Below are 18794 nucleotides of genomic sequence, written 5' to 3' on the forward strand. Positions count from 1 at the left end.
TATGACGACAGTCTGTCTATCAAGGTTTTATTGGATTGGATCAGCGAGATGGATAAGTATTTCGAGTGCGAGGAAGTCAGCGAAGATCGTAGAGTTAAGTTTGCTGTGACGAAATTGAAGGGACACGCAGCCCTGTGGTGGGATAGTGTCCAGACGGAAAGGAAGAGATTGAACAAGTTGCTGATTAAAACCTGGTCAAGGATGGTGGCCAAGTTAAAGGGCAGATTTTTGCCAAAAGACTATCAGATTGCACTGCACAGGCAGGTGCAGAATCTGAAACAGAAAGGAATGATGGTGAGGGAGTACACGGAGGAGTTCTATCGAGTGAACTTAAGAGCCAGATATACAGAGGATACTGCGGAAAGAACAACCAGGTATGTTAATGGGTTAAGGTTAGATATTTTAGATGAAATCAGTATTTTATCTTCGAAAAACATTGAAGAAGCGTATCAGAGTGCAATGAAAGATGAAGAGAAAATTACTAGAAGGTAGAATGCCCGGAGAGGATGAGGAGCCGGCAGGGGAAAATGCCAGTCATATGGCAGAGGTCGGACTGCTAGCAAAAATGAGGAGGGAAATAGTTCTAGAGCTTCCGGATCAACAGACAAAGGTGATAACGTGAGAGGCGGTAGGTCATCCCAGCGAGGCAGGGGAAATGGCCGAGGTAGAGGGGCTAGTTATCAGTGTTATAGGTGTCATAAATGGGGACACCGATCATTTGAATGCCCAGAGGTAGATGAATCTAGGCAGCGGGGTGCATATGTTACACAACCAGAGGAAACAACGACACCTCCCTAAGAAGCAGAAAATGCTCCAGAGACAGGGGGAGCCCTGGTGTTGCACAAGGTGTTGTTAAAACTAGTCAAGGAGGTCCCCGAACAGACACAACGCAAGGCTTTGTTTAAAACAGTTTGTAAGTCATGAGGTAAGTGTTGTAAGTTAATTATTGATAGTGGTAGTACTGATAACTTAGTGTCCACAGAGATGGTAGAAAAGTTGGAGTTGAAGCGTTTGAAACATCCCAACCCTTACAGAGTTTCATGGCTGCAAAAAGGCCATCAGTTGCTGGTGGATGAACAGTGCAAGGTGGAGTTTCAAATAGGCAGATATAAGGATAAAGTCATTTGTGACATCATGCCAATGGATGTATGTCACATACTGCTAGGGAGACCTTGGCAGTACGACAGGAAAGTGGTACACGATGGAGTGACGAACTGTTATAAGTTTGTTAAGGATGGAATCAAGGATATGCTTGTGCCCATCAAAGAAGAAGGGACAATAGGGACAGATGAACAAAGAACATTATTGGTTAGCGGAAAACAGTCTCTGAAACAAGTTGAGGACAGTGAGATAGGTTACGCAGTTGTGAAGAAAGCAAGGATAGTGTTGTTGCATATAGAGGTATCAGATTTACCTACAAAAATCCAACAAATGTTGCAAGAATTTATGGATATAGTGGTAGATGACTTGCCAGAAAAATTACCCCCAAAAAGAAGCATAAGTCATCATATTGACTTCATACCCAGAGCTAGTTTGCCGAACAAAGCGGCATACCGAATGAGCCCCAAAGACAATGAAGAGATTAGGAAGCAGGTGCAAGAACTGCTAGACAAGGGATTGATAAGGGAAAGCTTAAGCCCTTCTGCAATCCCAACGGTTCTCACTCCCAAGAAGGGAGGAGAGTGGCGGATGTGCACTGACTCAAGGGCCATCAACAAAATCACCATCCGGTATAGGTTCCCACTGCCATGGATGGATGATATGATGGATTGTTTAAGCGGGGCAGCATATTTCTCTAAGATAGACTTGAAGAGCAGGTACCATTAGATTCGGATCCGAGAGGGGGACGAATGGAAGATAACCTTTAAGACGAATGAGGGGCTGTATGAATGGCTTGGCATGCCATTTGGATTGAGCAATGTGCCCAGTACATTCATGAGGTTAATGAATGAGATGCTGAAGGAGTACATCAGGAAATTTGTGATGGTGTACCTGGACGACATACTAATTTTCAGCAGGACAAGGGAAGAACACCTTCAACACGTATGGAAAGTGCTGGAAAAATTACAGCAGAATAAACTGCTAATAAATTTGAAGAAATGTACCTTTCTGTAGAACGAATTGATTTATTTGGGCTTTTTAATAGCAGAAAATGAACTGAAGATGGATCCAGAGAAGGTTGAGGTGGTAGTGAATTGGCCATCTCTGAAAAATTTATTTGAGGTACGTAGCTTTCACGGATTAGCGGGTTTTTACCGGAAATTCATAAGGAATTTTAGCGAAATTTGTGCACCTATGTTGGACACCATTAAAAAGGCCAGCCAACCTTTTCAATGGACAGAGGCAACAGAGAGAAGTTTCCAGTTGTTAGAAAGAAAGATCACTGAGAGGCTGATCCTGAGATTGCCAGATTTCAAGAAGCTTTTTCAGGTTCGCTGTGATGCTAGTGGTACAGCAATTGGAGCTGTACTCAGCCAGGAGGATAAGCCTGTGGCCTTCTTCAGTGAGAAGCTAAATGAAAGCAGACAGAAATATTCATCATATGATAAGGAGTTCTATGCTGTTATACAGGCATTAAAACACTGGAGGCATTATCTATTGGGAAATGAATTTGTGCTGTTTTCAGATAATTCCGCACTACAGTATGTAATGAAACAACACAAATTGAACCACAAACACACCAAATGGGTGGAGTATTTGTAGAGTTTCAACTTCATATTGAAGCATATTAGCGGGCAGGCCAACAAGGTGGCAGATGCGCTAAGTAGGAGAGCTCTACTTCTACAGGAAAGCACTGTGCAAGTGCTGGGTTTTGAGCACTTAAAAGACTTATACCAGACTGATACAGATTTTAAGGAGGCCTATGAGGCATGTCAGAATCCCTTAGTGAGAGATAATAGTCCTTGGTTGGACTACAACCTACAGGAGAAATTGTTGTTTAAGGGAGGACAGTTGTGCATAATTGACTACTCGATGAGGGAGAATATTATTCGGGAGAAGCATAGTGGAGGTCTAGCCGGACATTTCGGCATGGACAAGACACTCAAGCAGCTCAGTCATTTCTACTTTTGGCCAAAGATGCGGAGGGATGTGCAGCGATTTGTGGCCAGATGTAAAGTGTGCCAGTTGGTGAAGGGTCATAGTCAAAACACGGGACTGTACACACCGTTACCTGTTCCAGGCAGACCGTGGGACTTAGTCAGCTTGGACTTCATCTTAGGTCTACCTAAGACACAACGAGGTTACGACTCGGTGATGGTAGTAGTGGACAGATTCTCGAAAATGGCACATTTCATCCCTTTCAGGAGAACCAGTGATGCCACTCACGTGGCCCACTTGTTTTTCACAGAGATTGTCAGGTTACATGGGTTGCCTAAATCTATCCTTTCAGACAGGGATGTGAAGTTCACGGGACACTTTTGGCGTACCTTGTGGAAGAAAATGGACACATAACTGAGTTACAGTTCTGCTTATCACCCGCAAACCGACGGACAAACAGAGGTTGTAAACAGGAGTCTGGGAAACCTGCTACGAAGCCTGGTTGGAGAGAATTCGTGGATGTGGGATCAAGTGCTGGCATAGGCAGGATTCGCTTATAATGACTTTCCTAACCGCAGCACAGGCTTCAGTCCATTTCAGATCCTATACGGCATGCATCCTCGCGGAGTGCATGAGTTGCGGGATCTTGGATTGCAAGAAAGGTGAAGCGCAGATGGAGAATATTTCACTAATGCGATGAGAGATTTGCATGAACAGGTAAAAATTAAATTGCAGGACAACAGCCTAAAGTATAAACAACAAGCAGATTTGAAGAGAAGGGAAGTATAGCTTAACATGGGGGATGAAGTCCTCGCACATTTGCGCAAAGAACGCTTCCCTAAGGGTACATACAATAAGCTAAAGTGCAAGAAGATAGGACCCTGCAAAATCCTCCGAAAATTTTCAGCGAATGCCTATGAGATACAGTTGCCACCCGGAATAGGCATTTCACCTATCTTTAACGTAGTAGACCTGTTCCCCTACATAGCTGACCTAGAAGGGAAGGAAGAAGATGGAACCACGCGACCTACATGGAATACCCAGGATGGAGGAGAAGCTTGGAAGAGACAGATGCCTTACGTTCAACCTCCCGAGATCGAAAGCATTCTCGACACTCAGGTGGCTAAACGAACTCGGCGGAAGGAGTATCTGCAATACCTAGTTAAGTGGAAGAACCATCCTATTGAGGACAGTTCGTGGCTTGATGCCAGGAAGATTGAGCAGACAGGTTCTTCAATTGAGAAGCTCATAGACCGGAGCCATGATTTCTTTTTGCCCCAAGAGCCTGATGCATGAGCATCCAGCGAGGGCACCATGACTAGGTGAAGTCTCTGCCAGGTTGCAAAGTTGATTTAGCATTTGGATTGACAGTGATGCAAAATGAGTCGACTGAAAGGATAATACAAAAACAGAGTGTTGGAGAAAATGAATTACAACAAAGGTAATTTCGGACGAATCTTCACATCTTCCTAAATAAACAGAGATCGATAATTTATGTTCACATTGTTGTTGTTCCATGTAACTTAAATATTACATTTGTTCATAATAAAACAAGTGCCTAGCGTCCACAGAACGGACAAACCCTAGTCTAGGGTTTGACATCAGGGAAAACCCTCAATCTTAACAGACAGCCAAACCAAAACCATAATCGAAACCAGATTCAAGCTTCATTTGGGAGGACGAACCAATTTGTACACAACTACAAGGCAGAGAGTGACAAATCCTACAGAGACTACAAGAAACCCTAACTGCAAATTGACAGACTTTAAGAGACAGAGCCTACTGGTAGAGGGTTGCCTTGTTTGAAGACCGAACCATGTAAAAATCCTCGTATCCAGGTTGAACCATTGACCTGCACAGGCCATACGAACTACAGTTAACATACCCTGTATAGTGGGGCCTGAACCAAAGTAGAACAAAAGCAGAAGGACAACATAACATACCTGGGCACGACCAGGCCAAGGAGCTTGCGGAACAGTGCCATAGACAACCCAAAGAAGCCTGAGACAAGAGGAGTAGGCTTGGTCAGTGACTACAACAGAAGACGGTAAATACAAAGCACAGAGGGAACAAATTACCTGGTTTGTAGCCGAGGAAAACCATCTTGCTGTCACCTGGGTACATTGGAACCAAAATTTAAACAACTTTCGCACCGTAGCAGAGGTAAGGGTAATATCAACAACAGCAAAGGATAACCATTGGCTGAGAGACCAGATTTTGAAACCAAACAGCAGAAGAACGATAAAACAAAACGAAGAACTCACTGTGTAAAAACAATTTGAGCAAGCGCACCTCCAGAACCAAGACAAAATCGTTCTACAGGGAAAATCCATCGACAACAGCACAAACAAGTTCGGAAGGTCGACGTTCACTTACAGCCATGCCCAAAAACCAGATTTCCATAAGTGCCGGAGCCAAATCATACATTGTGACAAAAACTCTTGCAGAGCCCATAGCAGAACAGAACCATGCAAATGACTGGGAAGTAGGAGCATTTTGTGTAAAAGACCAAATGGAGAGAAAAACCCGAGACTGGGTACCGTAGGTGGACATTTACGAGCTCATTAATTGTTTCCAGATTCCAATTAAAATATCTGATATCCATATCTACAAACAACCGCCAAAACAACAAACCAATCTCATTAACATCACAAAGCCCAGACAGGTGGATAACTAAGGCTACGTGGAAGCGTGGGTTGGGTCACATCATATTAAATTATATATTTTCATATTAGGTTTAATAATAATAATAACAACATTATTAATAATATCATTAATAATAATTGATGATTTCAAATCCCAATTCAAAGAATAAAAGTTTCGTTTTAATGTTAACTTAGGTAATTTAAAAATATATTATATTGAAAATGTGTAAATGAAAGAATAATTTACTGTAAATTCCAAGATAACTATATTTTTAAAATTACCCTTTGCAGTTAAATCACATTGGATGCAAACTTAACTGTCAAAAGGTTGATGCAAACATAACTTTTCTTAAGTGTAAAATAAATGAATAAAAATATATTTAAAGACATTTATGGTTCTCCTCAAATGTATTAAATTTAAAGTTATAATAAGTCTATTTAATAATAAAAAAAATTAATCATTAACAAATAAATTATATTTATTAATTATTCAAATCACAAAGCATATCTCAACTAATCACCTTTAAAATAAATAAATTTTACACTCTTTCAATGTTAGAGGCATGTACATCATGCATAGTTTTTTTTGGGTTAACTCAACATTTTTTTATTTGAAATGCTGGACATCATTCATTCAAAAAATTTCATTATGTTAACTCACTCATTATTTATGATTATTACTTTAAAAGCTAATATTTTAACATTAATATTAAAAGACTAATTTTAAAACTAATATTTTAATATTAATTTTAGATTTTAATTTTAATTTTAATGTAGGTTATAAAGCTAATATTTTAAAATTAATATTAGTTTGATAGTTAATATTTTAATATTAATTTTAGATTTTAATATTGGTTCAAACTAAAACAATTTACAAATAAAATGCTTTAATATTAAATTTTATATTTTCATATTAGGTTTAATAATAATAATAGTAACAAAAACATTATTAATAATATCATTAATTATAATTACAAAGATTTCAAATCCCAATTCAAAGAATAAAGGTTTCCTTTTAATGTTAACTTAGGTAATTTACAAATATATTATATGGAAAACATGTAAATGAAACAATAATTTACTGTAAATTCCAAGATAACTATATTTTTAAGATTACAGTTTGTCTTTTGCATATTTTTTGGGTTAATTTTTTATTTGAAATATTATACACGATTTATTCAAAAAATTTCATTATGTTAACCCACTTATTATTTGTTAGCCCACTCATTATTTATGGTTATTAGTATTTATGGTTATTACTTTAAAATCTAATATTTTAGAATTAATATTAAAAAATTAATTTTAAAACTAATATTTTAAAGTAAATATTGTACTATTAATTTTAGATTTTAATTTTAATGTAAATTATAAAATTAATATTAGTTGAGAGTTAATATTTTAATATTAATTTTAGATTTTAATATTAATTCAAACTAAAACAATTTACAAATAAAAAAATTTGATATTAAAAAATTTTGATATTAGGTTTAATAACAACAAAAACGTTAATAATAATATCATTAATAATAATTAATGATTTATTTCAAATCTCAATTCAAAGAATAAAAATTTTCTTTTTAATGTTAAATTGAGTAATTTACAAATATATTATATTGAAAATATGTAAATGAAACAATAATTTACTGTAAATTCCAAGATAACTATATTTTTAAGATTACAATTTGTCCTTTATAGATAAATCACATTGAAAATGTGCAAATGAACCAATACCTTGCAATAAAACTACATGATTAAAATCATTCAAAGTTTTGAGCGATTTAATTTTTAATTTAGGACTAATAACTAAACTCTCTCTAAGAGATTGCAAATTTATGTGAATCTTTATTTAATTAAATAAATAAAGATAAATCACCCAAGCCCAATATTAGTTTGCAAATTTATGTGAATCTTTATTTAATTAAATAAATACAGATAAATCACCCAAGCCCATTATTTTGTACTGAAACCAGAGAAAATTAATTTAATGAACTTTACTTACAGGATATAAAATCAAAGGGAATGATTTCTTTAATTACTGGTTATTTAATTTCTGAATAAAACGTAGAACTACAATGGTTGCTTGTAAAACGGGAGAGAATAGTTTATTTAAGCATTGATTACCTAATTTAATGTTAAATCACAGAACACAAATAAAACAACACATGAAATATGGTTTATTGTTTTATTTAAATATTGATTACCTTAATGTTAAATCACATAACACAAATAAGACAACACATGAAATATGGTTTATTTAAGTATTAATTACCTAATTTAATCTTAAATCATAGAACACAAATAAGACAACACACGAAAGATTTCATTTCATTTACGGATAAATCACAGAAATCGCCAACGTTTGGATAAATCACCCAAGGCCAATATTTTGTACTAAAACCAAAGAAACGTAATTTAATGAGCCTTATTTACAGGAAAATTGCAGAAGCTGGCAATAATTTGTAATAAAATCAGACTTAAAAACTCGTTATTTAATTTACAAATAAAACTTAGAACACGACAATGGTTGCAAGTAGAGAATGGTTTATCTAAGTATCGATTACCTAATTTTAATTTTATTTTAGTAAAAAATTATTTTAAATATGGTTTAAACACTTATTTAAATATGTAATGAATTTTATTCATTGATTTAGTGACTAAACAAGAATATGTGGATATGTTTCCATTTACACCCTGGGATCAAAATTTGTAATTAAAAAAAATTAAAGCCCCCTATTCCAATAAGAAGGACGCCTATCTGCTTAATTAAAATATTATTATATTATGTTTAACCATATTACTTATAAATTTTGTATAAAATTTTAAAATATTAATAATGTTATTATATTATGTTTAACTCATAAATTATATTGGTTTTAATAGATGTTATGAGTAGAATAAATTTTCATTTTTTCTCCAACGTGATACTCAGCTTTTTATTTTGTTTATTTTTTATGATTGAATAATCAAAATTCCTTATTAAAATTATAAAATTTAGATGAATTTTTCAATGAAATTAAATTTGTTTATATATTTAAAAACACATTTTAAATTAAAAAACAGCATTTTCTCGCTCATGCGTTTTAACATTTAATCTGATCTGCTTCTGTTAACGCGTACAACTGCTGCTGCTGGCTTGATCTATTTCTTTCTAGTAGGGTGGGAAGTAAATACCACCCTATAGAAGTACATAAAACGGCTAAAACCCTGTCTGAGAACACTATCAAGCATGCCATAATTATAATTAAGACAAATAAATTTATAGCCATACTATATCCTACACCCTCTTTCCTGGCGTCCTGTGTAACAGTTCCCTTTCTTTTTGCCCCCCTATTAATCTTCTTAGGCTGGAAATTTCCTATAGTTCTATTCACACCTAGGCGCAGAAGCTGTGAGAGGGTAGTGGATTTGATCCCTTGACGTTTGGTAGTATGAGAACTCACTTTCATGGGAAAATTAACAAATTTCGACAATTTACTGCTCTTAGAATCCACTGCAACGGAGGTGCCACTGGACTTAGGTAAGTGCTCGATTGGTCCCGGAATCGAGTCTGCGACTTCCCTTTTCTGCAGGATCTGATCTTGTGCTTTGGTCTGCTCCATTACTGGCATTTTGGTATCTTTTGTATGACTTCTTTGGAGAGGGTCTTGTGAAACCTTTGGTCCATTTCGGTGAAAAGCAACTTCCTGGCAAACGGGACAATGTTAGCCACACATTCCTCGCAGTTAAATACATTGGATATTAGTAACCGTTGATCTGTGCTAAAAATCAAAGTCTTACCTTTGGGACCCTAAATGTCACGCCCCCAGGCCTGCGGTAGTCTTCCAACCGCTCTTGGCGAGGTGCGGCACCACCGAACACTTTCTTTTCACCAATACTAATGTTCATGGACTACGCCTAATTCACTTTCTCTTACTTAGTTTGTGTTTTGCAACCAAGTATTATTATGCATAACCTTTATACTAATGAACACCCATACTCATTCATTATCATCAGCAATTATAAAAGAGAACAACAATTGCACAGTATAAAGGGAGGGGAAACTCCTTGAACAATGAGTCTGCCCAACAATATATATTAATTAGTCTTTCTTCAATAATACAAGCTTCACAAGTATCCTTGGCAAAATCCAAGTCTATACTTAGCCAATTTTACAATAGAGGCAAAACAGCCTTTTACAACCTTTGTGCACACCTTGCATGGTGGGAGGGTGCTCACCTGAGTCACCAAGACTCCCTCCTCAAGTCTTACACAAATCTGCACTTCCACCAAGTCACGGGCACACCTTGCCCACCCTTCGTTTCATCCCACGTGCGACCTTAAACCTGTGCACAAGACAACCTTAAGCGCATGAGGAGTGCGCTTTTCCTCTTGTCTCTAGTGTGCACTCTTTTCTGCGCCTTGAGTGAAGAAGCTTGATCGAATTGCTTGCTGCCAAATGAACTCCAAAACGCACATATATATATGCGTGCAAGTGTGGGTGGTGGCTCACCCGGCCGACCACTCAAAACGTGTTTACACACCCTCTTGAATGCTTTACAAATGGGTCGGCCCGGCCTCTATGTGAGTCGGCCCTCCTATCCATATCGCAAACGTTCCACGGGTATAAGTTCTTCATCACATATGTTTTTCCAAGTGTCGCAGGTTTTGTCACAAGCAGCTCGCCCGAACGTCGCATTCCTGTGCAGGCCAGCTCGTTCGCGCCCGCGCCCTGCCCGCGTGTAGCCTAACTCGCGCGCCCGCCCGCTCGCCCACCCGTGTGCAACCCGACTCGCGTGCCCGCCCGCGCCTTTGCCCGCGCGCCCACGCGCTCGCCCGTGCTCGTGCTCGTGCCCGCGCCCTCGTTCGACCGTCGTGCGGCCCGACTCGCCCGCGCCCAACCGCGCCCGCTCGCCCAACCGCGCCCGACATAAACAAAGACCTTACATCCTCCTCCACCTGAAATCGTTGTCATCCTCGACAACATACCATCCCAGTAGCCATCTACCAAGAACATCACTATCCATGATGTCAACTCCTCCACATACGGCAAACATCCCTACAACATATGTAGAACTCCATCTCCATCATGTCTCCATCCTAGTGACCAACTGCCACCAAGTACTCCATACCAAGGCATACACCTCATCGGTATGTCACATATCAGATATCATCTCGATCCATGATCATCGACCTCATTGCCACAATCTCCATTGTAACACCCTGTGTCAACCCCATCATGTGTCATCGTGTGAACCTCTATCATGATACTCCAACAAGAGCTAACACATGTCTATCATGTGCCAACATCTCATCCCAATAGCAACATCATCATGTACACTGGATCCCCTCATGACTCAAGCTAGTTGGGTAGCTAATCCAACCACACGCCCAAACCATAAGAATGCACATTCTTCCATCACCACCAGTCATTTCTCAAAACAACCTGCCACATTCGTGACTCATCAAGGATCTATCTCCATAAGTGCAAACCATGCTCAGGTCCATGGAAACTCCATCCATCTCATCTGCAACATGTCATGATGCTTGATGCCAAGCCATCCCTGCATCATCAATCATACCTGCTCAACATATTTAGGGACTCACTGCTATGAGCAGCTAACAATGAGCCCCATCTTCTCATTCATCTAAGAAGATGTAGAGGGAGTAGAGCCTGAAGGCTCTCCCTCACTAATAAACTCGATCCATCTATCAGGATCCTCAATCTCCATCCTTTATAGATACGCAACCCGGTCTCCCTTCTGGACATCCGGCCTCACATACACCTCCTCATCATCATCATCATCTTCAACCAACTCTAGCCTTCTTGACAAGTCCAAGATGCTATCTGAAAGTGACCTGATGACCAATGACTGCTCGGTAAGCTTTGCCTCAACAGTAGACAACCGCTTACTCATGTCTCCCATTCTCTTCTCGTCCTCCATTTTCATCACTCCCAATTTACAATCAGGTCTTGTTACTCCAATGGTTGGCACACCAATGGGTACATCTTCCCTTCCATCATAAATGTAGAGCTTCTTTAAATGTGGAACAATCATGGCATCAAATTGTTTCATGAATTCCATCGCCAATACAACCTCATAGTCATCAATCCGCACTATAGTGAAGTCAACCTTCCCTGTCCATTCACCAAGTGTAGTGTCCACTCTTTCAGCTATACCAAGAACTTCAATAGGAGGAGAATTCACTGTCTTCATCTGTGCCTTTGCTGGTACAAATTTCAGCCCAATTATTCTCACAATATCCTCACCCATGAAGTTGTGAGAAGCCCCACTATCCACCATAGTGAGTACATCCGCACCTCCAACCTTCATTTGAACATACTCCAATCTGTTTCTCTCAGGATCCCTCCTAGAGACCACCTCCGTAGTAGCAGAAGCACTGAGTATCTACATCATCCCCACAGAAGCACCTTCATTCTTCGCATCAGATTGTGCAACAACAGCCACCTTTAGTCTAGAAGGACAGTTCTTCACCGTGTGTGGTCCAGCACATATCCAACACTTCAAGGCTTTCTTCGTTTTCGAACTATCATCCGATTTCGAAGCATCATCCTTCTTCTTTTCCTTTGGTTTATCGGACTTCTTCTTCTTGTCATCAGAAGTCTCATTATAATGCTCCACCAACCTGTCAACAGTAGCAAAAGCCTCCTCAAGTGTCTTAATCTTCTACCTCTTCACTTCATTGCGTGGCCAAGGCTTCAACCCAATAATGAAGTTGAACACCTTCTCCCTCTCCGCCATGTCAGGAAGTTCCAAAGTTGCACTTGCAAACTCTCACTGATATGCTTGTAGGCTCCCGGTCTGCTTTATGTACTTAATCTTCGTCCTTGCTTCCCATGTTTCATCTTGAGGACTAAAATGGGTCTGCAAAGCCTTCTTCATGTCATCCCACGAAGTAATGTCATCAGCACTACCATTGGCAATCTGGTCCATCCTCCTTCGCCACCACATCTTAGCATCATTTGTTAAGAACTGAGCAGCTACCTTGACCTTTGTCTCATCATCAGATAGACCCAACCGTTCCAAGTATTGCTCCATGTAGGGAAAATTTTAAGAACCCCCCCTAAATTTACATGTATAATAAATGGGCGAATCTCCATGGTATATAGGAAAAATGGAAGGCGATTTTATTAATAATATGATATGTATATATAATTTTTTGGCGAATCTGTCACTAGGCATGGCGAATATTTTACTCAATTATAAAATCTTGTGTTTATTGAATACACAAATGAAATCATTGCATTTATTTAAAATATCTTTTGTAATCAAAATTACCGAAATTACATATCGATAACCTAGCGGGTGTAGGATAAAATTCACCCATGCCATTCATAGAAAGCATGAGAAAAAACCTAATACTATATATAAAACCAAGAAAAATTCAAATTCATCACTTCTAGGGACCTCGTAACCACCTTGCCAATCTCGTAACCGCCTTGCCAATACACAAGTATGTTCCTGTTTGCAATTAGAAAAATTACCCAAATTACAATCTGCTTACTCCAGCATATGTTGGAAATTTATAGAAGGATGACTAGTGCAATCAGTCCATTCCTTTTAGCCCTGGATTTGTTTCAGTTTAAAACAAAAGTATACAAATATACTTGTCCAATGTCTATGCTTTAACCGTTCACCTTAAAATGTTTTTACAATATAATTTCATAAGTCTATTTAATATCTTCATTATCATAAAAACCAACCTATATCCATCTTAACTCCACATCTACCACTCTTAGGGGGATGAAATCTATTTATCCCTCTGAGCACTTGGTAGACCCAGAATTAAGATGGATCTAAGATGATAGAATTTCCCCTTTAAATAGTCTATGCTCACATGAATATCATGGTATTACCATGGGTCAATACCATGGGTTATCATAAACTGGAGCTTAAAAATTACTATTAGTAATTTATAAAAATTAATAAAATTAATAGTTGATTTTTATTTTATTTTTTATTTTAACCAAGCTAAAATGTTTAACATACATTAAATTACACATCCATTTTTACTCTTGATCGGATCAAATATTTTTTCACTCTATGCTAGTTTGCATACCACGATATTTGATACCTCTCAGAGGTTAGTAGATCTAGAGTAAAGATGGATCTATGCTGGTTTAATTCCCCGATTTAAATAGGCTACATTCCAGGTGAATACCATGGGTCAATACCATGTGCCATTTTTATTTTTATTAATACTAATATTAGGGTTAATAATGTTTTTTTGCATGGTATTAATAACAATCTAGTCCATGGTATTTGTCCCATAGTATTTTTGAGTGTTCGTAAATATAAGGTGAATTATGGAGTAAATATAAAAAAATGTTTTATTTGTTTACCATACCTCTCGTTTATTTATATTTTTATTAATTTACCATACCTTTTTTACAAATATGGTATTTGGCCCATAGGATTCACTTAAATAAAACCTCTTTCTTGAGCCTTCATAAATAGAACGAGGGTTATGGACTAAATATAAAAAGAGATTTTATTTATTTATTTTTATTAATTTACCATACCTCTTTTACAAATATGGTATTTGGCCCATAGGATTCACTTAAATAAAACCTCTTTCTTGAGCCTTCATAAATAGAACGAGGGTTATGAACTAAATATAAAAAGAGGTTTTATTTATTTATCATGCGTCTAGTTTATTTATATTTTTATTTATTTACCATACCTTTTGAGTAAGTATAAAAAGACGTTTTATTTATTTACCATACCTTTTGAGTAAGTATAAAAAGACGTTTTATTTATTTACCATACCTCCACTTTACTTATATTTTTATTTGTTTACACCCTTGCATGTATATAAAGCGACTTATGGAGTAAATATAAAAAATGTTTTATTTATTTACCATACTTCTCATTAATTTACCATACCTCTTTTATAAATATGGTATTTGGGCCTTTGGCCCATAGGATTCACTTAAATAAAAAATATTCTTGAAAATGGGCGAATGGATTCACTTAAATAAAACCTATTCTTGAAAATGGGCGAATGGAAGGTTGTAACTCCTAATTTCAAGGGCTATTTGAGGTGATTTGTAAAAATGTACTATGATACAAAATATTCTCCCACTAAAAATTTAAAACCCCTTAATTTCGCCAAAGGGAGAACATTCGCCCCTAAAATTTTCTATGGCTCCATGTCCCATAGAAAGTTGCCAAGTGTCTTTGCATTCCTTGTACCATCATAAGATTCCGGTTCCTTGACCTTCACATGAGGCACTCCTCCACCTGAGTTATGCCTCACGGCCTTCTTCAACACCGTGATCTCATCCCTCGCTTCGTTAAGAGATTTCTTCAAGTTCACAATCTCTGCAAGACCCTGATCCCTTGCTTCTTCAACCTCCTTGACCCTTACTTCAAGTTGTGTACACATAAGATCAGTGTACTCATGTTGTGTCCGGAGTTCATCAAACTCTTCTTTCATCTTTGAGTTGGCTTTTTGCTCCTTAGCAAACAAGTCCATCTTCTTATCCCAGGAAGTTTCCATAACCTCCATCCTCAACAACGTCTTTTCCATAAGTGCTAGAGTAGCATCTTGTCCATGACTAGACCCAGCTTGAGATTCAGCCGCCATCTCTAACAGCTTCTTCTTCTTTTGCGATCTAGTTTCGACCATCCAACAACTTCACCAAGTAGCCTGCAACCTGAACCAACCCTTGTTCTACTTGTGTAAAACGGCTTCCTTCACCTGCAAGTACCCTTTCCACTGTCATGAGAAACCCTGCTCACCAGCTTCAAACCGAACCCTTGATACCAACTCACAGTGTGGTGAGATCAGTACCTCATCAATTCGGTTATCGGCCTGCTCTGATACCACCTATCACGCCCCTAGGCCTGCGGTAGTCTTCCAACCGCTCTTGGCGAGGTGCGGCACCACTGAACACTTTCTTTTCACCAATACTAATGTTCATGGACTATGCCTAATTCACTTTCTCTTACTTAGTTTGTGTTTCGCAACCAAGTATTATAATGCATAATTTTTATACTAATGAACACCCATACTCATTCATTATCATCAACAATTATAAAAGAGAACAACAATTGCATAGTATAAAGGGAAGGGCAACTTCCTGAACAATGAGTCTGCCCAACAATATATATATATATATATTAATCAGTCTTTCTTCAATAATACAAGCTTCACAAGTATCCTTGGCAAAATCCAAGTCTATACTTAGCCAATCTTACAATATAGGCAAAACAACCTTTTACAACCTTTGTGCACACCTTGCACGGTGGGAGGGTGCTCACCCGAGTCACCAAGACTCCCTCCTCAAGTCTTACACAAATCTGCACTTCCACCAAGTCATGGGCACACCTTGCCCACCCTTCGTTTCATCCCACGTGCAACCTTAAACCTGTGCACAAGACAACCTTAAGCACATGAGGAGTGCGCTTTTCCTCTTGTCTCTAGTGCACTCTTTTCTGCGCCTTGAGTGAAGAAGCTTGATCGAATTGCTTGATGCCAAATGAACTCCAAAACGCACACACACACACACACACACACATATATATATATATGCGTGCAAGTGTGGGTGGTGGCTCACCCGCCGACCACTCAAAATGTGTTTACACACCCTCTTGAACGCTTTACAAATGGGTCGGCCCGCCCTCTATGTGAGTCGGCCCTCCTATCCATATCGCAAACATTCCACGGGTATAAGTTCTTCATCGCATATGTTTTTCCAAGTGTCGCAGGTTTCGTCGCAAGCAGCGTGCTTGAACGTCGCATTCCTGTGTAGGCCAGCTCGTCCGCACCCGCACCCTGCCAGCGTACAGCCTAACTCGCGCGCCTGCTCGCTCGCCCGCCCGTGTGCAGCTCGACTCGCGTGCCCCCCGCACCTTCGCCCACGCGCCTCGCTTGCTCGTGCCCGCGCCCTCGTTCGACTGTCGTGCGGTCCGACTCGCCCGCGCCCAACCGCGCCCGCTCGCCCAACCGTGCCCGGCATAAACGAAGACCTTACACTAAAGACCTTGGCCACTCGAATCCACAACCAGTGATCCGACTTTTTCACGGCAGCCTCGTCTTGTTTTTCGGTCCAAACTTGGAGTTTGAGTGACTTCACTGAAATCTTGGGATCCATGACTTACCTAATCTCTCCTGCATCTCATCTCAATTGAGTCTTCTGCTTGGTGGGCTGCCTCTCACTGGACATTGCTTTCCCAACTGGTGACAGAATTATAGGAACGAATTCTCCGTCTCGAGAAATCGACGCAATATTCACCAAAGCATTCCATTTCCCGCTGATAAGGCAAACAGGAGAAATCTCGAGAGCGTAATTTGAGAAAGCGACTGGCTTGGAAGACTGGTTTTCGTTTTTCTGTTTTATACGCCTTTTGAACCTCGGCCACAGAGATTCCGACTCAGGGACCACTAGAACTGCAGACCCGAAGCAACTAGAACTGCACTTAGCACCCATGATACAGAAGAATTCGAAGCCTTTTGGGATGTGGCTGCCTCACTCGTTGATTCGATTTGTCCATGAATCTGTGTTCAATGAATGTCGATGCAGAATTTGCAAAGATGGCAATCGCGACTCTTTTACTCTGTGGACACTGCAAAGCTGAGGGAAGTGAAATTAAGATTTATAGTGGTAGCACAGCCCACTAACTTGGCGTCGTTGATCACGAGAGGGAATACGGGAAAGCAAACCGCGTGGATTTGAGATAATATGTGCAAATAAATCAAATTGATGTCCCAACTCTTTATCGTATCATTAGAAGCACGTTTTGTTTAAAAAACATGCGCCTACTCTCTAAAAATTCAACACGTATTAAAAAGCGTTCGCTCACTACCTTGATCCAGATATGAGTTTTTGTTAATACATGTATGTATGTGTTAAAACCTAACCTCAATTATGATCGGTCAAATGATTGATTATGAGCTTTTGTTAATTCATTTATTTGTTAATATGTAACCTGAATTATTCGTCGTCAAATGATTGATTGTGAGGTAATTTATTTTTAAAAAGTCAAAATAAATATATTTTTGAAAAAATATTATAATTTCTATACATTTGATGGAATTGATCTTAGATTCCCATGAAGTGTCTAACGCTAGAAGTTATTCTTTTATAAATTAATTTTGTTTTAAAATAAAATTTTAACATTTAGTGAAATAATTTTCCGGTTTACATTATAATTATATATATATATATATAAGTGTTTTCATATATATATATATATATATATATATAAAAGTGTGGTTTATTGGAGATTAAAATTAGTTATTGTTATGGAAAATTGTATAAATGAATTGGTTAATTTTTATGTAAAAATTATTTCAAAAAATAAATAGGTCAATTTTCACGTAAAAATTACTAAAAAAACAAACATTTCAATTTCAGTGAAATTATAGAAAATAAAAACAAATCTATATATTTCTTAAAAAAACAAAAAGTCAATCTTTGATATAAAAATTATTTCCAAAAAACAAACATTTCAATCTCAATAAAATTATAAGAATAATAAAAACAACTATATATAAATAATATCACACTCTTAACTTTTGAATAATATCACACTCTTAACTTTTGAAATTATTCTTAAGAAAACAAACATTTCAATCTCAGTAAAATTATAAAGACTTTCGAAATTATTCGAAAACACAAACATTCCTATCTCAGTAAAATTGTAGGGAAAATAAAAACAAATATATATAATATGATACTCTTAACTTTTAAGATGGTATATATAATATATAGACAAACTCAATTCCAACAACCCACACCAAAGAATTCAAAAATAAAAAGCAAATGCATCTTTGATATCCCAAAATGGTGGCAAGTCAACAGAAGCCAAGGTAACTTGAAATTGTAATATCCCCATTTTACAAACCTTATTTTGCGCATGGGCTATGACTTCCTATGGACCGAATACGTCATTTGGATCTTTTCAAAACAAGTTCATAGTTACGTTACAAGATACACTTACCCGGATATAGAAAATAATTTTATATTTTTAGAATAAATATATTTTTGGTAATTTTCAAAGTTATTAGAAATTATATTCATTATGAATTTAAAATATCATTGGTAAAAATTAAATGATAATAATATTTTTCTACTTTTCTAAAATATATTTAATTAACAACGTA

At 37.8% G+C, this 18794-nt stretch overlaps 1 protein-coding gene across 1 annotated transcript; it reads right to left on the reverse strand.

Annotated features, from left to right (window-relative positions):
- Nucleotides 1-8764: 8764 nt before the first annotated feature.
- On the reverse strand, nt 8765-17236 carry LOC149232708 (uncharacterized). Its single transcript, XM_089381982.1, is given in 3 exon segments — nt 8765-9367; nt 15387-15397; nt 16665-17236. Coding segments are annotated over 3 exon segments (1068 nt in total). The 5' UTR covers nt 17119-17236.
- Nucleotides 17237-18794: the final 1558 nt, after the last annotated feature.

This window comes from Pinus tabuliformis, chromosome J (genome assembly GCF_031772625.1).
Source record: "Pinus tabuliformis cultivar Carrire ecotype Pingquan chromosome J, CPIR1, whole genome shotgun sequence".
Lineage (NCBI taxonomy): Eukaryota > Viridiplantae > Streptophyta > Pinopsida > Pinales > Pinaceae > Pinus > Pinus tabuliformis.